The following is a 25,516-nucleotide window of genomic DNA, read 5'->3' on the forward strand; positions in this document are numbered from 1 at the left end:
TATATATATATATATATATATATATAATAACCACTTTTATTATTGCCTCTTGGGCATATCTCCAACAAGGCCCGCTGTCGATGCCTGACAACACCACCACCCTGCGTGCGTCCATCATCACACGCCACCTCTAGGAGGAACGCCGCCACTGATATCATCCACTGGTCCCTCAAGGAGAGAACGGAACGCCAGAATTTTCCAGCAAGAGAAAAATAGCCATGTGTTCGAGTTGTTGATCGATGATCTTCACTCCTCGAGATTGGCGGGTTGTATTGTAGCATTCTAACCCTAGTTTCATTGTTTCCTGGGTGTCATTGAGTCGGTGGTGCGTGCGTGCGCATCAAGGGTCTATGTTTTATACACCGGGTGTACTACGTCCTTGTACAATTGTTTCTCTTCTTCTAATAAAAGTTCGGCCATAGGCCCTTGAAATAAAAAAAAATATTTTTATTATGACGTATCAATCGTTCAACCGTTTGTGGTGGCATCATAGATTCATAGTCCCCAAGTTTTGTAATTTTAAGATCAAAATTATAAAATACTGTATATACATCAATTGAATCAACCATACATCCTCCATAGAATTGATGACCACTTTGACAATTTTTAAGTAGGCCTCTGTTAGGGTGAATTGACGGTACCAACTATCTTCATATCATTTTGTAAGGAAAATGGTTTAGTTTTTTGTTTTTTGAGAGGATGGAAAGTGGTTTAGTTTTTTTTTGAGAGAAGAAAGTGGTTTAGTTTTTTTTAGAGAAGAAAGTGGTTTAGTATTTTTTTTTTGAGGTTGAAGAAAGTGGTTTAGTTATTCCTTCCTTACAAGATTCCGTGCCTTGCGGCCCGTGCGGCCCACCTGGCCCTATCGACGCAAGTATTACTGATTCCCCCATTCCAGCTTCCACAAAAAAAACCATTCCACATTCCCCATCGGTCCAGCCGAGAAACGCCGCCGCCGTCGTGTGCCCGTGAGCAATCGACGCCTACGCCGCCGCCTCTAATCAGTTCCATTAATCAGCGCCATGGAAGAGAAGAGTTCTGGGAAGAAGAAGAAGACGCGGACGAGCAACCCTCCGGCGGAAGCGTCCGTGCCGGCGGCGGCGGTGGCTAGCCACCTCACGGACGACATCATCGTCGAGATCCTCTCCCGCCTTCCCGCCAAGTCCGTCCACCGCTTCAAGTGCGTCTCCCCGTCCTGGCGCGACCTCATCGCGGACCCCGCCCACCGCAAGAAGCTCCCACACACCCTCCTCGGCTTCTTCTACAACACCTACTCCAGGGTAGACCCCCGATCCCGCAGATTTCACTTCGCCAACGTCTCCGTCGGCGCAGCCCCGTCGGTCGACGTCGACCCGTCCCTCCCTTTCCTGCCGCAAGACAAGTACCTGTACGTCGCCCAGCTAGACACCTGCAATGGCCTCCTCCTCTGCCTCGGCTGCATCGCCCCCTCTTCTTCTGTTCTGGCGCCCGAAATGTGGTCGAATCCCATTACATCGTGTGCAATCCGGCCACCGAGAGGTGGGTTCACCTGCCCCCTCTACCCGAGGTGCCACCCGGCGCTGTATTCGCTCGTTTGGCTTTTGATCCAGCAGTCTCGTCCCACTTCCACGTTCTTCAGTTTGACGAGACCGAACAGGAGGAATCCACGTCGGGAGTGACTATATACTCATCGCAAACTGGAGCCTGGAAGCATAGAAAAACCAGTTTTGCAGCCTGCTCTGGCGTTACAAGCGTCTTCTTTCATGGCATGCTGCACCTGCTTGGTTGGCTGCACCCCTTGAAAACCGCCGTCCATGTTGTGCTGGTAGCGGTGGACATGGATGGGCGGGTGCGGAACACTATCCCTCTGCCGTCGGGTGGTATGAGTTTCTATACAATTGGATTGTCGCAGGGGTGCTTGCACTTTGCTACCACACCCATAAACTGTGTCGACAGGAACAAGAAAGGGAAGAAGCATGATGATACATCCCTACCTTGCAAGACAGCACAAGTCTGGTACATGAAGGATTATAATAGCAGAGAATGGGTGTTGAAGCATAGTTTCAGCAAGGATGAGCTGCGGACCGAAACTGGGGTGGAGTACAAGGTGGCTGCTGTTCATCCACACTGCGATACCATTTTCTTGAATTCGTGTGCCGCTGATACATTGGCATCATATGATACCCGACAGCGGAAACTCCGTCATATCCTTTATCTTGAGAAAAACAAGGCGGCTCTATTTGAACTTGTACCCTATGTTCCACTGTTCTCAGACTCATTTGCAGGCGCAGAAGGGCAGTAGTGTTGTGTTGCGACTTGCGACCCAAGCTCCAAGAGTTGGCTCTTCTGTAGGCTGAACTATATGTCTGAGTCTGCTCAAATCATCATGGAATTCCATTTGCTGCTGCTTACGCTCTCTCTGGTTTGATTTTCTTTTCGGAGCAATGCCTGGTAACCTTAGAAATTAAGCATACTAGTAATATTGTAATTGTCCAAAGAACATGGTATTCTTCTTGTTTGCCTAGCTATTATCCTGGATACCAATTAATTCCATGTGGCTAAATTATTCTAAAATCTGGTTTTCTTGATCTGTTTTTCCCCAAGATTGGTTTTATTTGTCCTAATATTTATGGATTATGTGTACTAAATCCTAATATTACCGAGTTCAGTTCACAAACTTTTTTAGTGTACTGAAAGTGTCGATCAAACTGTTGCAATGTCTATTTGATGCTACTCCTCAGGATTTCGGTGAGGTACTGCCACTGAGTTTCTTTTTATCTACTTTGGCTGTTTATCCAGGAGACTGCAAATTGCATCAATCATGAAAAAAAACACCAGCTTCCCTGAGAAACCTTTTTAGTGGGTGAGAAAAAAAGACATGGCTATTTATACCCATTATTTCTCTGTCCGGGAGTCATTAGCAGGTGTAGATGGGCAGTAGTGTTTAATTCAGACCATGTTTGTGTATCCCCCCAAGAATCTGCCTTTTCTAGACTGAATTATTTGTCTCTGGTTTTAAATCAACTTATTCTATCTGCTGGTGCTTCCCCTCCAGCTAGCTTGTTCTCTGTTTGGAATGATGCCTGGTATCCCAACAGATTATGCATACTGCAATTGCAAAAAACAGCATGGTTACTATTGTTGTTTGTCTAGCTATTGCCCTAACACAAATTTGTCCATGTGGCTAAATTATACTGTAGCCTGGCTTTCTTGGCAATAATGTGCAAGGAATATGATTGTCATAAACCATAATATTAGTGAGTGCAGCTTGTCAACTTGTTAGTGTACTGAAAGTCTCGGTTGGAATGTTGCAGTGTCTATCTGAATTATGCATTGCATTGAACAAGCTCCTTCTATCTACCTTCGGGAACCTGCCTGTTACAGTGGATCATGTTCATGTAGTCTTTCTTGATATATTTTTGTTATTCATCAGGTGATAAATCGAAGGTACATCACTTGTAGTCTTGTGTCTGTGGTCCACATATGAGAAAGGGATTTTGGACAGGGCATTTGTGTGAGGTGGCCGAATTTTATAGACAATGGGTCATCCTCTCATTTCCGAAGTTAGATTCTCCTCCTTGAAAGGATTCAGGAATCACAGTGCGCAGGGATTCAAGAATCACAGTCCTGAGTGACATTGCCAGGTTGTTATTTTTTTTACATTGATGTTATGAAGATCTATCGATTGTATAACCGGTGATTTATGGCCCATCAGATCAACGCTCATAAGAGGATTAGACACAAGAATGGTGATTGTATACGAGGGACTAGCTCTTGTAGGTTGCGGAGAATGTTGCTTCAGCATCTTCCACCTGCTTATTCCAGTGATTTTTAATCGCGCTCAGATCTCTTTCCCCCAGTCAGACAAAGCAGGCCGCCAATTGTCAGTTCCGTTGGGTTTTTAGCACCTTACGTCAGTTTAAGACGAGTGCCTGAGTGGGATGTCTGATGTTGCTTGGTCTTGACCAACTGGATTTAGTGTGAGACTGAGTCTGACTCCTATACTTGGTGTGCAGCATGTAAGGAGGTAAACCGTGTGAACTGGTCTACGTGTAGTCTTTTTCTTATCAGGCATTTAACGCATTTAGTGGTTGATAATTTGGAACGGTGACAGGCTGACAGCTGACAGATTTGCACAGAGCGGAAACGAGGAGGCTAATCTGGGATGGCTTTCCAAACACGGTGCTTCCTGGTGAGCGGGCGCCAACTGGACCAGCCACAAGTGACTTGTAGATCAGTATAGACAAGGAAACTGGGGAGTAATCAGTGTCCGATTCTTGCCTTACTCGAGTGATCTGCGTGCACACACCTCTCCCCGCCGTGTAATTCGAGGTGCTTGACAGCGCATGTCACATCACCGATAGGATTATCTGTGTGCTAATCACTGTCTTCTTCCTCGTACTCCCACCCAGCAGTCTCACTCCCCGTTGTCTCCTGCGCACACCAGGTGCGCAAGTGCTCGTGAAAGGCGCCGGCTTTCTTGTCGGGCGTCGCTGTTAGCCTGTTACTACCTCTCAACGCGTGAAGAAGCCCTCGAGCGTGACATCAATGGCGACGGAACGGTTCGCCCTGCTCGTCTTCCTGTGCTATCTGTCCTCTCGATTTGCAGGTACGCAGCCTCTGATTTCTTCTTCTTATATACGTCTGCTTTGCCTCTCTTCTTCCAACTCCTTTCCGTCTTGCGCGTTTCTCTCATGGATTGCGGCTGATCAATGGTGTCATTATGGCTGTCGCAGATGCATATGATCCGGTGGATCCGCAGGGAAACATCACCATCAATTGGGATTTTACGAGCATGGACACTAGTCAGTACACGGTGCGCATACCTTCTTGCTTGTGAGTTTTAGAATCGCTGTTTGTTTATACTGTCCGTAAATCATCCCCGTTTTCCTGATGAAATGGAACGCTACTCCTGACATAAATCACGATGTTTCTGCCACTGAAACTGTTTACAAATCAGTCATCTTCCTTTCCTGTGTGCGCAGGTCATGGTGAGCATCCACAATTACCAGCTGTACCGCCATATCGAGCGCCCGGGATGGCGGCTGGGCTGGGCGTGGTCCGGCCACGAGATCATCTGGGACGTCAGGGGCGCCGAGACGACGGAGCTGGGCAACTGCTCCGGCGTCCACTTCGACCCCGGCCACCCTCCGCACTGCTGCGAGAAGCGGCCCGTCGTGGTGGACCTGCCGCCGGGCGCGCCGTACAACATTCAGGTGGCCAACTGCTGCCGAGGCGGCGTGCTGTCGTCCCTCACGCAGAATAACAGCACGGCCACCGCCGCGTTTCAGATGTCCGTCGGCGGTTTCGACCGCGATGATGGGAACCCAGACGGCCACCCCGTGAAGCCGGCCAACTTCAGCCTCGGCGTGCCGGGCTACACCTGCAGCAACGCCACCCAGGTGCCCGCGACGAGGTCCAAGGTCGACGAGCAGCGGCACGTCCAAGTCATGCGTAAGGATTTTCTTTTCCTTCTTCACTTGACTGACATGTTGCGAGCGATGTCTCTGACCTAGCTTGCTCTGCCGTGCAGTGACATGGCAGATCATCTGCTCGTACTCGCAGTTCAGAGACGGGCCGTCGCCGTCCTGCTGCGTCTCCCTCTCATCCTTCTACAACAGCACCATTGTGGGGTGCCCGCAGTGCAGCTGCGGCTGCCCGCGCTCTCCATCGGCGCCGCAATGCTTCAGGCAAGGCCATCATCTTAAAACATTGGCTGCTGTAGGGAGATTGTAGAATGTATCTATCTGCTTTTTTCTTTGCCCTGTTTGCTCTGTTCTGCCCATCGTTTTGCCTCTGTTTGCTCTGGTTTTCAGGTCCGAGATGCATGATGTTCACTGAATTTCAGTTAAAATCTGAAGTGTTCGGTCAGTTGTTAGTCAGGTTTTTGGCAAAATTCAAATGAAAACTTCACATGTTTGGCCAAATTGAAAACCACAGAATTTCAGCACCGGGCGAATTCTTTCTGAAATTGAAAGTCGAAACCATGGTCCAGCACATGCCGCCTCCTTCTGATTTCTTCTATCGTGTTCTGATTCTTGTGTTTGATGTTTCTTCAGCGACGACGAGCAGTCCAAGCTCCAGGCTCTGCCTGACGCGGATGGCAATCCGCCGGCGCCGGTCATCCGGTGCACGGAGCACATGTGCCCGATCCGGGTGCACTGGCACGTGAAGCAGAACTACCGAGAGTACTGGAGGGTGAAGGCGTCGATCACCAACTACGACGTGGTGAGCAACTACAGCGACTGGAACCTTGTGGTGCGGCACCCCAACCTCGCCAACATCACTCAGCTCTTCAGCTTCAACTACCAGCCTCTCATCCAGTACGACACCATCAGTAAGTGCCACTCACCTGACAAACTTAGCATGGCCACATATGTAATCTGCCACAAGGTTAATTTAGCAGGGCGCCGAAGCAAGAATTGTAAGGAATTTATTTGATTTTGCAGATGACACGGCCATGTTCTGGGGGATCGTCAACTACAATGAGATGCTGCTGCGGGACGGGAACGTGCAGACGGAGATGATACTGAAGAAAGACCCGAGCGAGTTCACCTTCTCGGGGGGCTGGGCGTTCCCGCGGAGGGTCTACTTCAACGGACACCAGTGCGCCATGCCCTCGCCTGACCAGTACCCTTCGCTGCCCAACGCTGCCTCTGACGTGCGCGTATCCGCGGTGCAGAGGTGGCTCATCACCGGCTCCTGTCTGCTCTTGCTATCTATGTTCCATGTCGTGTAAGATGCATGGGAAGCAAATCTCTGCTTAAGTTTCCCGTACAAGTTACACCTGGTGCATGTGCGAGGTTCTCTGATTTTGTAGCTGATCTCTCTCTCTCTCTGTCTTTTTACCAGTTGCAGTCTTGTAGATTAACTAGTGGCATTGGTTTTCGGATGTTTATTCAGAGGGGATTGGAAGCACTACATAGATTAGCAACGGTAATAGAGTAAAAAAAAGTTGGTACACAGATAGGTTCAAAGAAAATATGACAATATGTGACCTCATGTTAAGCAGCAACTAAGGAAATATATTACACATATGACATGTTTCCCAAGGAGAGCACAGTGTTGTGCATCCATAAGAGCATCTCCAACTGCGTCCCCCAAAGGTTTTTGGGACGCGTCGGAGATATTTTCAGCCCCAGTCGCACGCCCCAAGCCTCCTTCCATCCGGCGCGGTCCAATACGATGTCCGGCGTCCCGAGCCCGTCCCCGCTCCAAGGGTACGCTCCGGGCGCGTCGGATATAACGAGAAGCGAGGCGGGGAGTGGCGGGCCTGACTCGTCATTGACACACGAACGACGCACTAACCGCCGGAATGGAGGGCGAACTCTTCAGAAGACAACCGCAACCTTCTTCAATATCTGTGCCGCCATTCATCCCCGCTCAGTAAGACCCCACCCCTACGTCTGCGCATTCGATCTCCAACCGGCTGGCGCCCTTCATCTCTCCTCTCCTCTCTGACCATGAGCAACCTCTCTTTGCCATCAGACACCGATAGCGAGGGAAAGCCGCAGGGATGGCGCCATTGGTGGGACAGAGTTGCAACGCCTAACAGCTCTAGTTCCCCGCTGACGGACGGCCAAAATGAGGATTGGGAGGCCGACGATGGCCATGAGGAGGAGGGGAAGGCAGTCGGCGACGACGTCCATGAGAAGGAGGAGGAAGAGGAATAGGGTGGAGATGCCAGGGGGAGACGGTTGAGGAGGCGGCAGAGGCAAAGAAGGAGGCAAGGGCCTGGGCGAAGGCGAAGGCAGAGGCGCAGCCAACGAGCCATGAGGAGGAGGGGAAGGCAGTCGACGACGACGTCCATGAGAAGGAGGAGGAAGAGGAATAGGGTGGAGATGCCAGGGGGAGACGGTTGAGGAGGCGGCAGAGGCAAAGAAGGAGGCAAGGGCCTGGGCGAAGGCGAAGGCAGAGGCGCAGCCAACGAGCACCGACGATGACGAATACAATAAGTACTACTCGTCGGTCGGGGACACACGATCCTCCAACATGTCGAACGCCACGACCTCTTCGGAAGAGGTGACGAGCATGAAGCGCCTCCGTGGGGACGACGAGGCGGGGCCATTAAAGAAGAAGTAGTTGAAAATTAGTTTGAACATATTTTTCGTAGTTTATGTTTTAATTTGTTTTAACATGTTGCACTACTTTGAAAATCTCGATTATACCTACAAATTCCTTCTCTCTATTAAAATAAAATAAAAAAATAAAAAATATTTTAATGTTTGGGGGCACGTTTGGAGGCTGTGGCTGGGCAGCAGCGTCCCCTAAACGCGACACGAAGCGGTCCCTCAAACGCCTCAACCCAACGACATTTGAGGGACGCTACTCGAGATGCTCTAAGGCTCACATACATAACCGGAGCTAGGCACAGCTATGTACAGGTCAGGCAGTAGGACACACTTGGGTCATAGGGGATTGGAACCACCGGTTGCAGCCCCGCCTCTCATCTGCTTTTGCAGCTGCGCCGCACGGGACTAGGAGAAGACCTCGATACGATTGATCGATCAAACTTATCCGGTTCGGTCCATCCACGCACAAGTTTTGATAATTTGCCAGGGGTATTATGCCATTCCATGTCGGAGTAAAAAAAAATTATAAAATAAAGAAGGAGGGCAAATTGTCAAGGGTAAACCTAATGCGGGGCAAATAACCAAGGTCCAACGTAAAACGGGGCAAATTGCCAAATCTCCTAGCCACCATCATGTCGTCTCATGTCAAGCATGGCGAATCGGTCACGACCCTCCTGGTGGGCGGTGGCCTAGTATTCCCCATCTAGTGAGATGTTGTGCCACGGTCCTATCCTTGCTTCTCGCTGCAATCTGATGTGTCACCCGGAGAACATACATCATCACTCTATTGTTTCGAAACCCTAGCGCCAAGAGAGCGCCGAACGCGACGGAGCAAGGGGCTCGATGGTAGAGAAGTTGACTGGTGGGGCAACAACGATGGTGATGTCGTTGTCGATGTCACCGTGTAGACCATCTCTATGGCCCACACTCACACAACCCCGAGATTGGTGGAGATGCGAGGGCTCGTCGGAGCACATCCATAAAGAAGCGGTGCTTGCCACTACTTTCGATGAAGGAGACCATGCGAGGCGACAATGCAAGTGGTGGCTTGCGCTTCTCCTAGCAATGGCTTGAAGTCCTCACCCTTCTTTGGTTCGGCCTAGGCGTCGGCCTCTTGTGCCACACAATGGTTGATGAGCTCCTTTTGCCGAACACCCATGAGAAAGAGAGGAAAGAGCACAACAACGACACCGCCCGACGAAGGGGGCATGACACAGTACGAGAAGGATTGGTGGAGTTGGAGAAAGAGGGTGAGGAGCTCAATGATAAAGGAGTAAATTAGACAGCGCCGGGGAAAGGAAGATGAGTAGGTGGCGGCCTCAATTTGGCGGTTGCGCCATCAATTTGACTGGCAGCGCCCGGGAATCGACCGACCGCACGCTAGCCTTCGAGCGATTGCGCGCTTCATGTCTATTTGAGACGATAGAGAGGATATGAGAGAAATACATACTCGCACCGATTCGGTGGTGGCACTTGGCGGTGGCATTTTTTTGTAATTTTACTAGATCGCGCTTTTACTGAAACGATGAGCGAGGCAAAGGTTGCTCCTCAAAATTGCATCGCCGCTCCGCTCCGTGGTATCAAATTCATGGAGTTGATGTGTTCGGCACCGCTCCGCCCGCTCCCAGTAGTGGAGTTCGGAGCTGAAGTGTTGCCAAACAGTGTCTATATATAGAGTAAACACCTCTTTGACTACTCTCCAATTGAATAGATGCTATTATTATGAAGAAGTTTTATCTTCCTGCCACTAAGTAAAACCAAATATAAAGTCTGCGCGTATCAAGCATAATGTCATTCCTGCGTGGCTGCATAGGCATATAACTCAACATCTTCACAAAGAAAGGGCAAATAAGATGTTCCAAAGAGGTTGTTGTTGTTGTTCCCCCTTGCTTTCGAACGAAATTTTCTCAATATCCATTGGGCAAATTTTTTCCTTTCCACCAATCATGTGCCTTTCTTTCCTCTTCCACTCGGCTTTCGAAGCCTGACCTACACAAGCTCCAAAATGCGGCTATAAAGTTTGTCCTAGTGCAGTCCATCGCCGATGTGCCCTAGAGCTGCCGTCGTCCCATAACTTACCGTCATCGTCCGCACCTTAGTCTCGAACCCTCCGTCGTCCCTTTCTCTGCCGCTCACGCGCGTCACCAGCGGTGGTGCCGTTCCCATTCCATCTCACCAGGACGTCGCCTCCCAACTGGCTCGATCCCACCGCCCGTAGTGCAGGCCACTAGTTTTTGAGGTATGAGCCTTTTGTTATCCAGGGATTAGTTAAACACCACTGACCTCCACAGATTGTGGGCGTGCCGGTGCACATCCTCCACAGATTGTGGATTTGGTAGCTTATGCTGCAACAGCTAGGTCTGATACTCGTTCGTTTTGCCGTTTTAATTTCGAAACATGTTTCTATCTCTTCTTGCTTTGAGTTATCGTTAGGTTAGTATAACTCCCTCCCCCCCCACCCCACCCCCACACACATCATACGCTTCTGCCCAAACACCGCACCGCATGGCGGAATGATTCATCGAAGTGTCTCTCACTGTCGCTGGGGAAGTGTTAGCTATAATACTTTTTCTGATCACATAAGTGTGACTAGCGCCGGGGGCATCAGGGGGGCGGGGGATTTTTGGACGGTTACAATTTGCGCTCGAAGTGTCTAATTCATGATTTTTCTGATGTCTTGCATCTTATTCTGCCATGGTAGAGAAGTTCTATCCAACTTAGCAGGCTGAATTGTTGCTTAAGAGTAGTTTGCTTGTAGGTGATGCTCTAATGTGTGGCAACGAGACATGGACCATGCTATTGTTGTTGTTTTGGATCATCTATTCCAGTGTCATGCTTAGCAAGTATAGGCATTTGAAGTGACAAGTCTAATTAGTTTTGTTCTAGTAGGTGCAAAACACAAGAGAGGTGAAGGTGGCTAACCTGTTTGGGCAGTCGCCACTGTATGTTATGTTTTAGGGTTTCTCCAGGAGAGAACCCTTCTATATAAACACACAGCTACATGGGCCACATGGGCCAAAGGGATACACGCTAGAAAAGCCCAGTATCGGTTCAACACTCCCCCTCAAGATGGGTGATAGACATCTAGCATTCCCATCTTGTCACAAGCCAAATTGCACTCATTAGTTCCCAGACCCTTGGTTAGACAGTCTGCCACTTGATGCCCTGAACTCACATAAGATATTTTGATAATTACTGCATCCATTTTTCCCTTGATGAAGAATTGGTCTATCTTCACATGTTTGGTTCGATCATGCTGCACAAGATTATTGGTAATGTTGATGGCTGACTGGTTGTCACACCACACATTTAGATGGCCATGTCTCTCCGCCACCTTCAGTTCACTAAGGAGATTTATCACCCACAACATTTCACTTAGCCCTTGAGACATTGCTTTGTATTCAGCTTCAACAATTGATTTGGACACTACGAGTTGCTTATTGGTCCTCCATGGCACCAAGTTCCCTCCAACAAAGACACAATAGCATGAAGTTGATCTTCTATCAGCCAGACAACTCGCCCAATCAGCATCGCTGTACCCATCAACTCCTAAGTGTCCATTGCTCCTAAACAATAGCCCTTTACATGGACCACCCTTTAAATACCTCAAGATTCGGTGAACAATATCCAGATGCCCACTCATTGGCTCATGCATATATCTACTCACAATACTCACTCCATAAACAATGTGAGGCCTTGTATGACACAAATATAAAATTCGCCCAACCAGCTTTTGATATCTCTCTTTATCAACTGGTTCACCAGACATAGCAATCACTTTATGATTTTGATCGATGAGAGTTGGATTTGCCCGGCATCCAACCATGTCCATATCACTGAGAAGATCCAAGGTATATTTTCTTTGAGACAGAGCAATTCCCTTTGAAACCTAGCAACTTCTATGCCTAAGAAATATTTAAGTTTTCCAAGATCTTTGACTTCAAATTCTTTACTCAAGCACTCTTTCAGCTTCACTATTTCAGCTTCATTATCACCAAAAATTATGATGTCATCAACATACACTGCAAGTATAGTGATTTTCTGGTTCGATGTATATAAAAGACGCTGTGATCTCCATTACATTGTACACTTCTTCTTTTAGATCACCATGCAGGAAGGCATTTTTAACATCTAGTTGGTGTAAAGATCACCCAAAATTAGGAGCACAAGAAACCAAAATCCTCACAATGTTCATTTTCGCCATCGGAGCAAATGTTTCATCATAATCTATGCCATAGGCCTGACTATATCCCCTCGCCACTAGTCTTGCTTTGTATCGATCGATCTTGCCTTCTGAATTTTATTTAATTGTATAAATCCACTTGCAAGACAGTGCCTTCTTTCCTTCTGGAAGATGTGAAAGTTCCCATGTTTTGTTCTTCCTCAAAGCATCTAGCTCCTCCATCATAGCTTGCCTCCACTTTTGATCTTGTTTAGCTGCTTTCCAATCAGTTGGAACTGAGATAGATTGCAGAGAAGCAACAAATGCTCTGTACGAGGGAGACAAGCACTCATAAGACACATAGTTTCTAATGGCATAGTCAACTCCATGTTTACTCTTCCTCAAAGCAATTGGCAAATTCATTGACTCATCAATGGCTACATGCTCATTTTGGGACTGGCTACTGCCACTAGACGTACTCTCATCAACATCATCCTCATGTTGCTCCCCCTCCATTTTTTGTTCCCCTTGCACCTGTTGCCTCCCCCCCCTGCAAATGTTGCTCCTGTTGTACTCCTTGTCAAGGTCGGCGCGAATACACCAGCATGTTGTGCCTCCACCTTTATACGTTTTCAGGTTGTACAACAGGTGGTTCAACATGGACATTAGACGGCGCATCAGGCAACAACTACAGAAATAGGGACTGAAACCACAATTGGTTGAGGGGCATGTTGTTCTGGACTTGCAACAATACTCTTCTCCCCCTCTTGGCCAACCTCATTATTCTTCTGTTGGTCAAGCTCCTCAAACAACATACTTATATCAGTCTTTTCACCATAAAAGGGCTCAGATTCTCGAAAAGTGACATACATACTTACAAAGGTACGTCGTTCTGATGGACTCCAACACTTGTAGCCACACTTCCTAGATGCATATCCAATAAAAATGCATTTTAATGCTTTTGGGTCAAGTTTACCAACAGATGGTCTGTGATCTCTAACAAAACAAGTACAACCAAAAAAAAATTGTGGGACTAGAAATGTATTCTCACGCATTAACATCTCATAGGGTGACTTCATGCCCATAACTCTAGAAGGCATTCTATTTATCAAGTAGGTGGAAGTCATCACTGCTTCACTCCACAAGAGCTTAGGTACATTCATAGTAAACATGAGAGATCTTGCAACTTCTAAAATATGTCGATTCTTCCTTTCTGCTACTCCATTCCGTGGAGGTGTGTCTGGACAAGAGGTCTGATTTAGGATGCCATGCTCTGACAAGAAAGTATTATCCTTTATTAACATACTCTGTTCCGTTATCAGTCCTGGTCATCTGTACATGCACATTGAACTGGGTTTTCACATAAGAATAGAAGTTCTTGAAACACTTGAATACTTCATCCTTGTGTTGCATCAGATAAACCCAAGTCATACGGGTATGGCAATCAATAAATGTCACAAAATACTTCATTCCACTCACAGATATAACAAGACATGTCCACACATCTGAATGAATAAGCATAAATGGGAATATACTTTGAATTCCCTTACTCACATAAATGGTTCGTGTGTGCTTGGCATACTCACAAGCATCACGTTTTAATTTGTTCTTATCAACTCCATGCATTACATCAGGGAAGACCCTGATCATCTTATCAAAAGACAAATGACCCATTCTACGATGATGAATCATGGTAATATTCCCTTTCATCAGCAACAACAGCAAACACCGAACCTCCACGATCCATGTACCACAGTCCTCTATGCCTGGTTCCAGTCCCAATCCTCATGCCCATCAGCCTCTCCTGAATCACACACATTTTCTTATCAAGATATATTATGCATTCCAGTTGATCAATTAAAGCACTTAGAGATATCAAATTGACAGGGAATGCTGGAACATGTAACACTGAAGATAGTTTTATAAAGGGGTTGCACTGAACAGTCCCTACACCTTTGATGGGTTGTGATGTGCCATCAGCAGTTTGTATGGTTTCAATCTGAGAGTAGAATATTTATCATAAGATTCAAATTCTCTAGTGTTGCTGGTCACATGTTTGGATGCCCCTGAGTCAAGGATCCACTCTGGATCAATTTTATGGGTAGCTATAGATGCTTTTTCAATATTACCTTATTTTGCGCAGGCGAAATGTGCAAAGTTTCCAAAGGTGGCATCCTCCTGTCTTCCCTTCTCGTTCTCGTCATGGGTGGTTGCACTTACCCGACCGTCTTTAGAAACAACAACATGCGCTCTCGGTGGTCCCAAGTTATTATGGCCACCTCGACCTCTACATCCACGATACAATCCCCTGTTGTAACCTCTTCCTCTACCCCGCCTGGGAGCTGTGCAATCGTAGCTCAGGTGGCCTGGTTTTCCACAAGTGTAATAGTCCCTTGTCTCTTGACTCTCTGTCACAAAGAAGGCAGGATTGGAGGCATGTTCACCTCCTTTTTCAAGTTTTAGCCTCATCTCCTCTTGTGCCATAGCTGCAATAACCTCTCCAATAGATGACAGTTTAGTTTGGTGAAAGAGATTTGCCCTCCTTCCTTTAAAACATGGGTTGAGTCCCTTCAAGAGCTTGATTACACGCCTGCGCTCTATCCACTGTTTTGCATAGACAATGCACTCAGCATGTGCAAGCTCAAGTGGATCACAGTCATCCAGATCAGACCACAAACGTTGCAGTTCAGCCACATACTCCATGAAAGGATTTTCACCTTGCTTTAAATCATGCACCTTATCCTCAATTTGTGCCATCAGCATGACATTTCCCTTCCCCGAGTACAAGTCTGACAGTGTACTCCATACCTCTTCTGCAGTAGAGAAAGCTTCCACTAATGCAGCAATCATAGGAACTAACGAGTTTAACAGCCAAACCATCACCACAGAATTGGTGGTTCTCCATTTCTTCCACTCTGAACTTGTCTTGTCCACTGACTCACCGACCTGACCAGATACATACCCCTCCAAATTCTTGGTCTTTAGGATTAGAAGAGCCCTTCTTGACCAGCTCAGGTAGTTTCCCACACCTTCTACTTTGATCTCATTTGGCATGAGATCGATCTTCTGAATTAGCTCTACCTGTTGAGGAACTGCACCGGAGTAGCTAGCACCATTGTCCTTCTTGGCGATGAGGAACTCCGTCAGTTTCTCCAAGACCTGAGCTAGCTATTGGTTGTTGCCATTCTCCCCCATCTCCTCCTTCCAGCACTACCACCAGCTCCTCCAAATCCACTGCCCCTGCAGCAGATCTGAACTTTCCCTTTCCTTCTTCACTCCACCAGAGAGGTGCACCTCCCAGCAGCAGCAGTCTTGGCCACCATCACCATGGAACTTTGCTTTGATACCATGTAGAACACAAGAGAGGTGAAGGTGGCTAACCTGTTTGTTGGGCAGCCGCAACTGTATGTTCTGTCTTAGGGTTTCTTCAGGAAAGAACCCTTTTATATATACACACAGCTACATGGGCCACATGGGCCAAAGGGATACATACTAGAAAAGCCCAGTACCGGTTCAACAGTAGGTGATGAAAGTTTCTGATTACCTTTGACTCTTCGAAAATCAATTGATTGCCCACTACTGAGAATTTTGATCACATTCGAGGACAACTCCCCATTCCTATGAAATGTCACTGCTTAGTAGATTTTTGTAAAAGCGGCCTCCCGATGGATTACTGGAATTCATTGACAGGATCTACGGTAAGCTTGTGAAGGACTGTTGGTTTGTTAACTTCTACACTGATGACCTCATTTGTTTATTTTCTGTACCAATTGATTTTGTATCTCACCATGTTGTGCAGTTTTTGATTCATGCTTCTGGACTGAAGTTTTGCCGCGTGGAATGTACCCTGTCTATTTGAATGGGAGCATTACAGAGTTGCAGGAAGAACGCGCAGAGTCTTCTTTTCTGGCGATTAACTTCAGAGATGGGGATATCCTACATGAATACGAAATTCCAGTAATTGACTACCCACGTCATTTTGAAGGCTGCCCAGTGCTCCCTCTATCTCTTATCCACCATTTCCTTCGTGTCTGTGAACACTTGGCTATCTACTGGGAACAACCAAAATATTATACTGCTCCACTGCGAGAGAGGGGGCTGGCCATCATTGACATTTCTGTTATCTTGTTTTCTTATTTTCAAGAAGTTACACAGTGCGGAACATAAAACTCTATGTTTGCTCCCACTGGACAGCTGCAGCAGAATCGTTGCGCAGGCTGCCTTTTGATGCTCAGTACAGTATATGCAGAGGCTCGTGGGACAGAGATTTGGTGCACATATCTCGTTTTTTAAATAAATGAAAATCATATTTTTAAGTTTCAAAGAATTCTGAAAATAAATCTGCATATAGCCAATAATGTATCCCACAAACGTGTAAAATATCAATTTCAAATACTTTATATTTTAAGCTACACAAACAAGACAAAAGTGCAGATCTGAGTAGTCATTTTCAAATCTCCAAAAACATGTCAGATTTTGTTATTTTTGTCCAGCACAGAGTAAAAAGAATTTTGGGTTGAGAGTTTCCAGGATTGTGAGATGTATCACTGACAATCTACAGAATTATTTTTCAGATTTTTTGATAACTAATAAACATTTTTTATTTTTTTTTTAAAATGGCGAGAGCACTAGAGCTCGGGAGTCAAAAGCACTTTTCGCATTAGCAAGTAGTAGTGTTATATCTACCGATTGTTCCAGAACGTTTTTATCTTGAAAAATAGCTATTCCAATAAATTTTTACTGGATTCAGTTTTCATGCTTATTTTGTTAATAAAAATATGCAGGTTGCGATTACAAGCTATGGAACTTTTTGTGATAGTCAACAGCGGGGGTGAGAAGTCTTCATGCCGCTGTAGTGTGTACATATAGCAGTTGCCGATATATAGCGGTGTTACATGTACATAAAGTTAGCGCAAGTGGAAACAAAAGCAAAATGCACGATCGTTGTAAAATTCTTGTGTATTATCAATAGCCCATGTTATCATACAATGTATTGTGCATTTATGCAACTTCTTGCTCGCGTAGGGTTCAAGTTTATCATTAACTAAAAATATCTTGAGAAAAGGTTATCTGGGACACAGCACCAGACACATCATATGTTACCAATACTTGATTTTACTCAACTCGCCGCTAAACACTCTACAAGGCACCTGAGTTGCAGCTGGGATGGTTTCTCAAGCAAACACGCAGAGAAGCCCTTGGAGAGCAATTACAACATCCTATATCGTTCTTACGCTAGCAAGCATCGACCGCAGACCTGGTACGTATTCTTTGGGGGCTACCAACGTGGTATGTTTTATTCGATTATCTGTTCAATCATTTACCAAATACTTGGCAGTAATTTCTTTTGGACAGACCCATTGAGTCAGGCTGGAAGCTGGATATAGCCAGTTCCGCTATTCATGTCCTGGATAGGCCGAGGAAGGTGAAGATGAACCGGATGTAGTTGTAGCGGTAGAGGTGGCGCATCATGGCGATCTTCTGCTCGTCCCAGGGCGGGTACCTGAGCATGGCCTCCACGAGGAAGCCTCGCTTGAGGACCGCCTTCTTGTGGCTGAACATCTCGAAGGAGTACTTGCCGTGGTACTGCCCGAAGCCGCTCTGCCCGACGCCGCCGAACGGCAGCGTGTCGATCCCGTACTGCAAAACGCAAAGGAATCCTCAGCTGTTGCTAGCACACAAATGGCGAAGAAACTAACTGTTCTGCATGTGCCTACTTGAACGACGGCGTCGTTGAAGGTGACGCTGCCCGACGACGTCTCCTCGACGATCCGGCGTTTCAGCGGCGCGCTGTTGGTGAAGGCGTACACCGCCAGCGGCTTCGGCCGCGCCCTCACGAACGGGATGCTGTCCTCGATCTTCTTCACCTGTGTGCAACAGGTAAACAGAGAGGCGTCACAATTACGTTCTGCTGCTTTGCTTGGAGCAGTTTGCCGGTTCAGTGTTGAGTTACCGTGATGATGGGGAGCAGAGGGCCGAATATCTCCTCGGTCATGATCGCCGAGTCCAGCGGAGGGTTCAGCAGTATCGTGGGCTCGATGCACCTGAAGTTAATTTGTGGCGAGAACGTCAGTCACAACTTCGAACGAGACGTGGAGATAGCAAGGATGGCTGGGTTCAGACTTCAGAGTTCGCTTACAGGCTCTTGGCGTCTAATTTGCCGCCGTGCAGAACGGACGCCGCCACCGCCGGGTCCTTGAGGAGGCCGGTCAGCCGCTGGAAGTGCCGCGCGTTGACGATCCGCGCCATTTGGTCAGAGTCGGCCATGAACCTCTTCAGCGTCGACTTGAGCATCTTAATCTTCAGCAGCGAAGAGAAATGTGGTTAGATGCAGCGCGGGCGATGCTCAACTCGCATGGTCTGATCATCAGAATTATGAACCAACCAAAACAGAAGCGTACCAGGGTGGGCGCGAAGCGTTCCTCGACGAGGATGTAGTCGATGGCGACGCAGGCCTGGCCGGCGCAGGACGACCACTTGGCGAAGATGACGCGGTTCACCGACGTCTGCAGGTTCCGGCCGGTGCCGACGGAGGCGGAGTCGAAGATGCAGGGGCATTTGCCGCCAAGCTCTAGCGCCACCGGCGTCAGGTGCTTGGACGCCGCCGCCATCACCATGCGCGCCACGCGAGGGCACCCTGACATTTTTCGATGCTAGCAGATCAGTTGCTTGCTGGTTTGCGGAATTATTGAGCAATGCTGGTGGTCAGTTAAACTTTTACCGGTGAAGAGGACCTTGTCCCATCTGTGCTCCATGAGCTGCTCCCCGACCGCGGGGCCGCCCTGGACGACCTTCACGGCCGTGGCGTCCATGTAGTCGCCGATGTTGTCCTCCAGGAACTTGGCGGTGGCCGGCGCCAGCTCCGACGGCTTCAGCACCACCGCGTTCCCGGCGGCTATGGCCCCGATCAGCGGCTCCAAAGACAAGCCTGCGTGGTACGTACACAAAGCAGGCATGCAAGTGACTTACAAGCCAAGCACGGTAACTTTTATACTGGCCTGTTTTTAACTATGCCGTGAGAGCACGATCCTGAGTTCTTGACACTAGGTAGATGCTGTGCCGGTACCACTGCGAAAATTTGTTTTTACACGCGCCTGTACCTACTGGAGTGACGTCAGCAATGACGTCAGCCATGTGCTGACCAATTTTTGTACCAAATTGTGAAACAAATTTGAAACATAATTGAAACATAACTGAAACACTAATATTTTTGTGAAACAAACCGTAGTGACGTCAGCAATGATGTCATCAGTTTCACTTTTTGTCAGGCTGTTTCACAATATTTTCCATGTATCACTTTAGTTTCAGAAAAGTTTCACTTGTGTTTCAATTATTAGTTTTATATTAGACAAATGTCAAAAGCCTCACCAATCTCAAAGCAGAGTATGAAGGGTAGATGTAACACCTACACCTACCGGCGCCTTTAAAATCACCGCTCTCGGTACCACTGTCTGTTAATGCGTTCTTTCTCTTGGCGAACGCAGCTGCGACAGTGTAATTCGAGACGCGCAGGTAGCGCTACAGGATAAGGTTACGGCAGGTTGGCGCGTTCCAAATGCGGTGGACCTCCTGGGACCTGGGGCACGCCGCAGAAGCTTATTACTATGTCGCTGACTCTGGTCTTTGAGATGGGATCCATGGGAATTTGCTGTTTTGCAACAGCGGTGAAATTGGAAGCACTGTGGCGTCATGTGCGCGCTGAACTAGCATTGAAAATGTGCTGCTCAGTAGGGGCTGAACTAGCATTGAAAATGTGCTGCTCACTAGGGGTGAAAACGGAGCAGATAGGTTGAATAGTAGTGAAACCATATTCATATTCATCCTTTCTTCGGAATCAGAGCGGATCGGAGCTTATCGGTTATGAATACAATCCAAATACGGAGCGGATACGGTTCGGTTCTGAATAAACATTTTGTTGGATCTATCTTTGAAAATAAAAGCAGCAACAACTAGTTGAGTAAAATTATCTTGTAATTTTTTTCTACAAATAGTAAATAGATGCTACGAGCTAGGGGTTCGGTGTTACAAGGAGGGGTATGGTGTAGGGGGAATTGAAGGAGGGTAGGGTTCCAATCACCATGGTTCCAATGTTAGGGTATATATATACACAGAGGTCGCCAATCGTGGGATGGGCTAAAATTTTATATATTAGTGGACCAAATATTTGATGTATTAGTTGCCGGATATTGGTCGAATATAACCATAAAATACAGTATATGTTCGGATACAGATGGATATTAGTAAAACCATATGAAGAAAGTTCACATTTAGTCCTAAAAGTTTTATCTGGTTCAAATTAGACCTTGAACTTTCATAATTGTTCAATAGGGTGGTTTTTCGAAAAAAAATTATCTAAAAACCGAAGATTGATCCAATTGGACTGAACCGGGCAGAATCCGTCTGTCTGGACCGATCTAAAATCCACAAATTTGAGGTCAAAATAACCCTCTCAATCTCGAGCAGCTTTGGCGCTCAACTGCATCTCTCGTGCTATTTGCCGCGCTGCTCGTGTGCATAACTCTTGTGCTCATCCAGTCCAACGGCGCGGCGGTCCTCCTTGTCGACTTGGCGTCGTTCCCCTCAAACTGATAGTGGGTATGTGGCTCGTCCCGTCATCCGAACTAGCTAGACGACGTTGGCAGCCCTCCTCTTCAATGCCGCCATCACGATGGCAACCGTCTTAGCATCCCATCTTCCTGACCGTGAAGCTTGTCATCCACTAAACTGATGGCGACGGCCATGCCATTCGCGTATCGTCAGCCACCATCCATCCATCCCGCCATTCAAGCGGTGGTCCTCCTCGCGGGCCCTCCTGTGGCCAGTAGCTAGAGTGTAGAAACAGGACAAAAAGGGCTCTTCTTCTCTTTTGCTGCGTGGGAGGGAGTTCGGTGGCGTAAGGCGCTGCAAGGGGCATGCGAGGGAGACGAGAGGAGACCACGACTTCATGATCGAGAGCGATAAGATGTGGATCCTTCTTTTTTTCATGTGGACCGTTTAACACTTGAACCGGTTCGTTGGTTTTTAGCAACAAAGGTCATGTTGACACAAATCAGCAAACTTGTTGAAAAAAAAAGTGATCAATTTAAGAAGTTTAAGATCTATTTTAGACCAAAAAAAATGTCTTGGGACTAAAAGTGAACTCTTAGAAAATTTGAAGGACGAAAAGTGGACTTTCTTCAAACCTATCTGTTTCTGTATCTGTTAACTGCTAGCCATATCCGTGACCGTTTCTACCCTCCGTAAGCCTCTGGTTGGTCGCTCGGTCGGAAATTATTCGTTCCATTTTCACCCCTAAGGCACGGGGCACAGAGATTGGGTCGAATTGGGGCCAGAGGAAGGTTGCCACGTAATGTCTTCACCTTCTTGCTCCTGGTGGTCGAGGACAACGCCATGGAAGAAGAGAGAAAGTGTTGCGCATCACAGCTCTGACACTATTTGCGAGCTGTTTAAGGAATTGCCAACTACTAGTCCTAGCCCATTACTCATGGCCAACAGAGCTGACTGGTTGATTGTTCGGCCGCTGAGACGAGTTTTATCCTTCAGCCAAATATATGCAATTCAGGTAAAGAAAAATCGACCATTCTGATGGGTCGTCCCTATTGAAGTGGTTATGGACTAGGCAAAGTAGCGTGGTAGGGTCGTTCACCTTTGTATCTGTAGCTGAGCGCGGGCCTTGTTTGTTTTATGCATGTAGTTACATAGCCTAGCTAGTGGCATACTTCATGTTCCGATGTATCGGTGAAAATTCAGTGGACCAATGGAAGAAAATGTGAAACGCGGTACTAGTGAGTGAAATTCAGTAGTGGGTGAATTCAGAGTAGCAATGAGTGATCGATGGTGCTGCACCATTATTTTCGCAGTTTCACGAAATGGGGGTAGAAGATTATCGGTGCTACAGCTTGCAAGAAGTGAAACGACGAACTAGCTTCGTAAAAGAAAAGAAATGGGAGTAGAATAGACGTGGCAAAATTTTCATCTAAAATAGAATAGACGTAGCAAAGGTGGAGAGATTGACAGCGAAATGCTTACCCAAGGGAAGTTCCAGCAGGAGAAGATGAGGACGACCCCGAGCGGCTCCGGCACCACCTGCGCGTTCGCCGGGAAGGCCACCAGCGGCGCCCAAACCTGTGCTCCATCACCATGGCAGCATCTCGGATGTGAGCGAGCAATATGCAGAGCGAATCGGAGTGAGGAAAAAATGAATCAAGCTTGCCTTCTCCGGCGCCACCCATTTCCCGACCTCCCGCAGCGCGGCGTTGCAGGACTTGATGAGCACACCGACCTAAACCCCCAGAGCCGTCCACCACAGAATACAGATTAGTGCGAACGAAATGGACGTCTGCACGGCGGCGATGTGAGTCGACGGCGACGGTACCGTGCAAATCAAAAAGAAAACGAGAGGAAAAACCTCGTCTCTGTAGGCCTCGGCGCGGTGCTTGCCGAGGTCGTCGTGGAGCGCCCGGAACGCCTCCTCCTCCTTCTCGGCCAGGAGCCGGAGGAGGCCGCGCAGCTGGGACTGCCGCCACGCCAGGGGCCGGGTCCTGCCGCTCTCGAAGGTCGACCGCAGCTCGCCCAGGTGCTGCAGCGCGTGCAGCTCCAGGGCCTGCGGCGCCGCCGCACCAATCTCCTCGACGCTGGCCGCCATTGTGCCCATGCTTTCTCTTCGATCTTTAACTCTCTGCTCTGCTGCGGTGCTCCACTCCACAGTGTGTGTGAGCAGGTCGCCGCTGGTAGGTGGTGGCAGTGGCGCACAAGAAGGAGAAGGCTCCGTCGCTATTCGCTAGAGACCGCCCTTCCTTCGTTCCCATTTATTTCGATGCTGGCGCCCATGCTAGGCACGAGGATTCAATGCTGGTACCAGGGCAGTTCACCGCAATTACTATTTTTTTCTTCCATCAATGCGGTTACTGCAGCTCGGCTTTGATTCATTGTACAACCACGGCCCAAGTGCATCTTTCATCTTTGGGAGCCGTGGCCACTAAATACGGTATTTCTCTTTTGCCACGGAATCGTACGGGCGTGCAATGTCGTTTCTGTCACGTTTCGTTATCGCGTTGCGGTGCTTCTTTGATTGGTTTGGATGATTGAGCATGGTGTGGTAGGGAAATTGGTGAGATGTATAAATGAGTCTCCCAACGTATGCATCAAGTAGCAGTATACTCCATTCTATTTGCCTACCGGTGCATCAGGTTGAAACTTGTGTGACCAATCATTTTTCTTCAAAATTGAAAGGGAATATTTTCTTTACGCTGCAACTGTTATTTCAGTTGCAGCCTTAGCTATTCCTCATAGGGTATATTGGAATTATCTTGATGCACAAAGGCCAGAGGGATTTGTACATTGCATCATATCATCTACCTGCATCAAAATGCAATGCCCATATAAATGCATATCAAACATAACGTACAATCTGCATTGAGTTATCATGTCATGTCTAAAAGTGCCATATTCGTATCAACATATTTATGAGAAAATTCAAGTGAACCCATGAAACCGGTCCACCATTTACTAAAATAAACATCTACTTTAGTTGCATTTATAGTTTTAGCACTTCCTTATTCCGAAAATACAAAAAAGCATTACTTTACTTGCATTTGCAGCATTTATTTACTTTTAACTTGGTTTCATTTTATTCTAGTGTAATGTGTTGCTTGACATCCACAACATTGGAGTTGGGGACATAAGATAATTCCTGCTTGTTTTGCAGGATTATCTGAAGAGGGGAAAATGAAAGAAGTTAGCAGATTTCCAAATATGTGGTATAAACCTCGAGTCATTTTAGGGGAAAGAGCCAATTGCTATGACACTTGCGCTTGGAGTACATATGAGATGGTGTGCACATAGTTTCTTGCTATTATGTGGTTTCTTTTTTGGCCTGGTATTTTTTATTTCAAGAAACGTGCTTCGTTCCTAGGGGATATGTGTTCTTCCTCCTTGTTCTTCACTAATAGAGTGGGCGGCTTCTTGTTCCAAATCTTATCTTTGGATGTTGTCTCTCTTTCTTGTTTTGTTAGATTTGATGTTGCCTATTGAACTACCCTAGTCAAAGTAGTTGACATTGTGATGTCGCCGAGTATGAAACACTGCAGCAAAGTTCTAAAATGGCAGAGTTTTACTCTCTTGTTTGTTTATCTTGGAAAACACAATCCCATTTGTCAATGTTGTTGACCAACAAAATACTACTCTACAAACATACTTTCCACTCATAATGAGCCATAAAATCCAATGTATACTACTGTCGGGTATTCTGGTTACATGATCTATATTAAGATTCTTAAAACGATATTACGTTCATTAGATAAGCTATGTTATTTTACAAGGCTTATGATCCGGGAGATGGATCAGTATACGTACGTACTAGTTAGTACTAATTAATACTACAATGCATCAGCCCCCCATAAATGTACGGATACCTCGGTATCTAGAAAATCTTAACTTCAAACTAGCCGCACTTTGCCCATCCGACAAAGGAAAGAGATTTTGGTCTCCACCTCTATGTTTTCCCACCTCGTTCTCCTTTCCGGTAATCACTTCTCCCACCTTTGATGGATTCAACCACGGGTAAAGGACAATCAAAAAAAATTAATTGAACCCGGAGCTTATTAAAGTAAATATAATTTATACTAAACTTCTATACTTCATGGAAGTTTATTTCGTTTCTATGGTATTAAGAAATAATTTTTTCTATTACTTATAATGCATAATAGACCACATAATAAATTTGCTAAATATTAGTTGTAGAGTTATTTGTTGTACATTTGAATGTGTATCATTAAAAATATATTGCTTCTTATGTTTAAAATTGTATTTTGTATTAAATGATTTTTCTTGAATTCATTTTGTTTACAATTCCATAAACTATATAGTGTATATATATCCATCGTGGTTATTTATAAAACATATGGTCTAATAAATATCTTAATACTAGGTTTTAGCATAGGATTAGGTAAGCATATTCTTAGATACTTCTAGAATATGACTTGAACCTTTGGCCTGAATCTTTACAAGTTTTTTTGTGGTCAAACATGTCCTGCAAGTCAAGGGGGTTCAATAATAAGTGGACAATGTGTGGGGAAATCCGTTTCAGCTCCTAGGTGCATATGAACCCATTGAGCGAAAGCACATTTAAAATGTAAAAAACATCTGAAATAAAATTCATCATGTACATCTAGATATTTTAGTCCGTACACAAGTTTTTGGGATAAAAGAACATTTTTGCGTCCCATGTAAAAAAGATAAATCTTCATGCACCAACACGACTATTTACGGAGCATCTTTTTGTCTTTTTTGCACCGACCATATAAAA

General features: G+C 46.6%; 2 protein-coding genes across 2 annotated transcripts; one reads left to right on the forward strand and one right to left on the reverse strand.

Annotated features, from left to right (window-relative positions):
* Positions 1–4,964: 4,964 nt before the first annotated feature.
* Positions 4,965–6,715, forward strand: LOC124671619 (COBRA-like protein 7). Its single transcript, XM_047207971.1, has 4 exons — positions 4,965–5,430; positions 5,510–5,666; positions 6,036–6,313; positions 6,426–6,715. Exons 1-4 carry the CDS (start codon positions 4,965–4,967, stop codon positions 6,713–6,715), a joined length of 1,191 nt encoding a protein of 396 aa, XP_047063927.1.
* Positions 6,716–17,592: 10,877 nt separating this feature from the next.
* On the reverse strand, positions 17,593–22,965 carry LOC124676766 (aldehyde dehydrogenase family 3 member F1-like). The gene is made up of 10 exons (XM_047212797.1): positions 22,619–22,965; positions 22,424–22,492; positions 22,240–22,335; position 21,445; positions 18,932–19,138; positions 18,612–18,847; positions 18,350–18,510; positions 18,164–18,254; positions 17,928–18,077; positions 17,593–17,850 (listed from the first exon to the last, which is right to left on the reverse strand). Exons 1-10 carry the CDS (start codon positions 22,862–22,864, stop codon positions 17,611–17,613), a joined length of 1,497 nt encoding a protein of 498 aa, XP_047068753.1. The 5' UTR covers positions 22,865–22,965; the 3' UTR covers positions 17,593–17,610.
* Between the last annotated feature and the right edge of the window lie 2,551 nt (positions 22,966–25,516).

This window comes from Lolium rigidum, chromosome 7, assembly GCF_022539505.1.
Source record: "Lolium rigidum isolate FL_2022 chromosome 7, APGP_CSIRO_Lrig_0.1, whole genome shotgun sequence".
Taxonomy (NCBI): Eukaryota; Viridiplantae; Streptophyta; class Magnoliopsida; order Poales; family Poaceae; genus Lolium; species Lolium rigidum.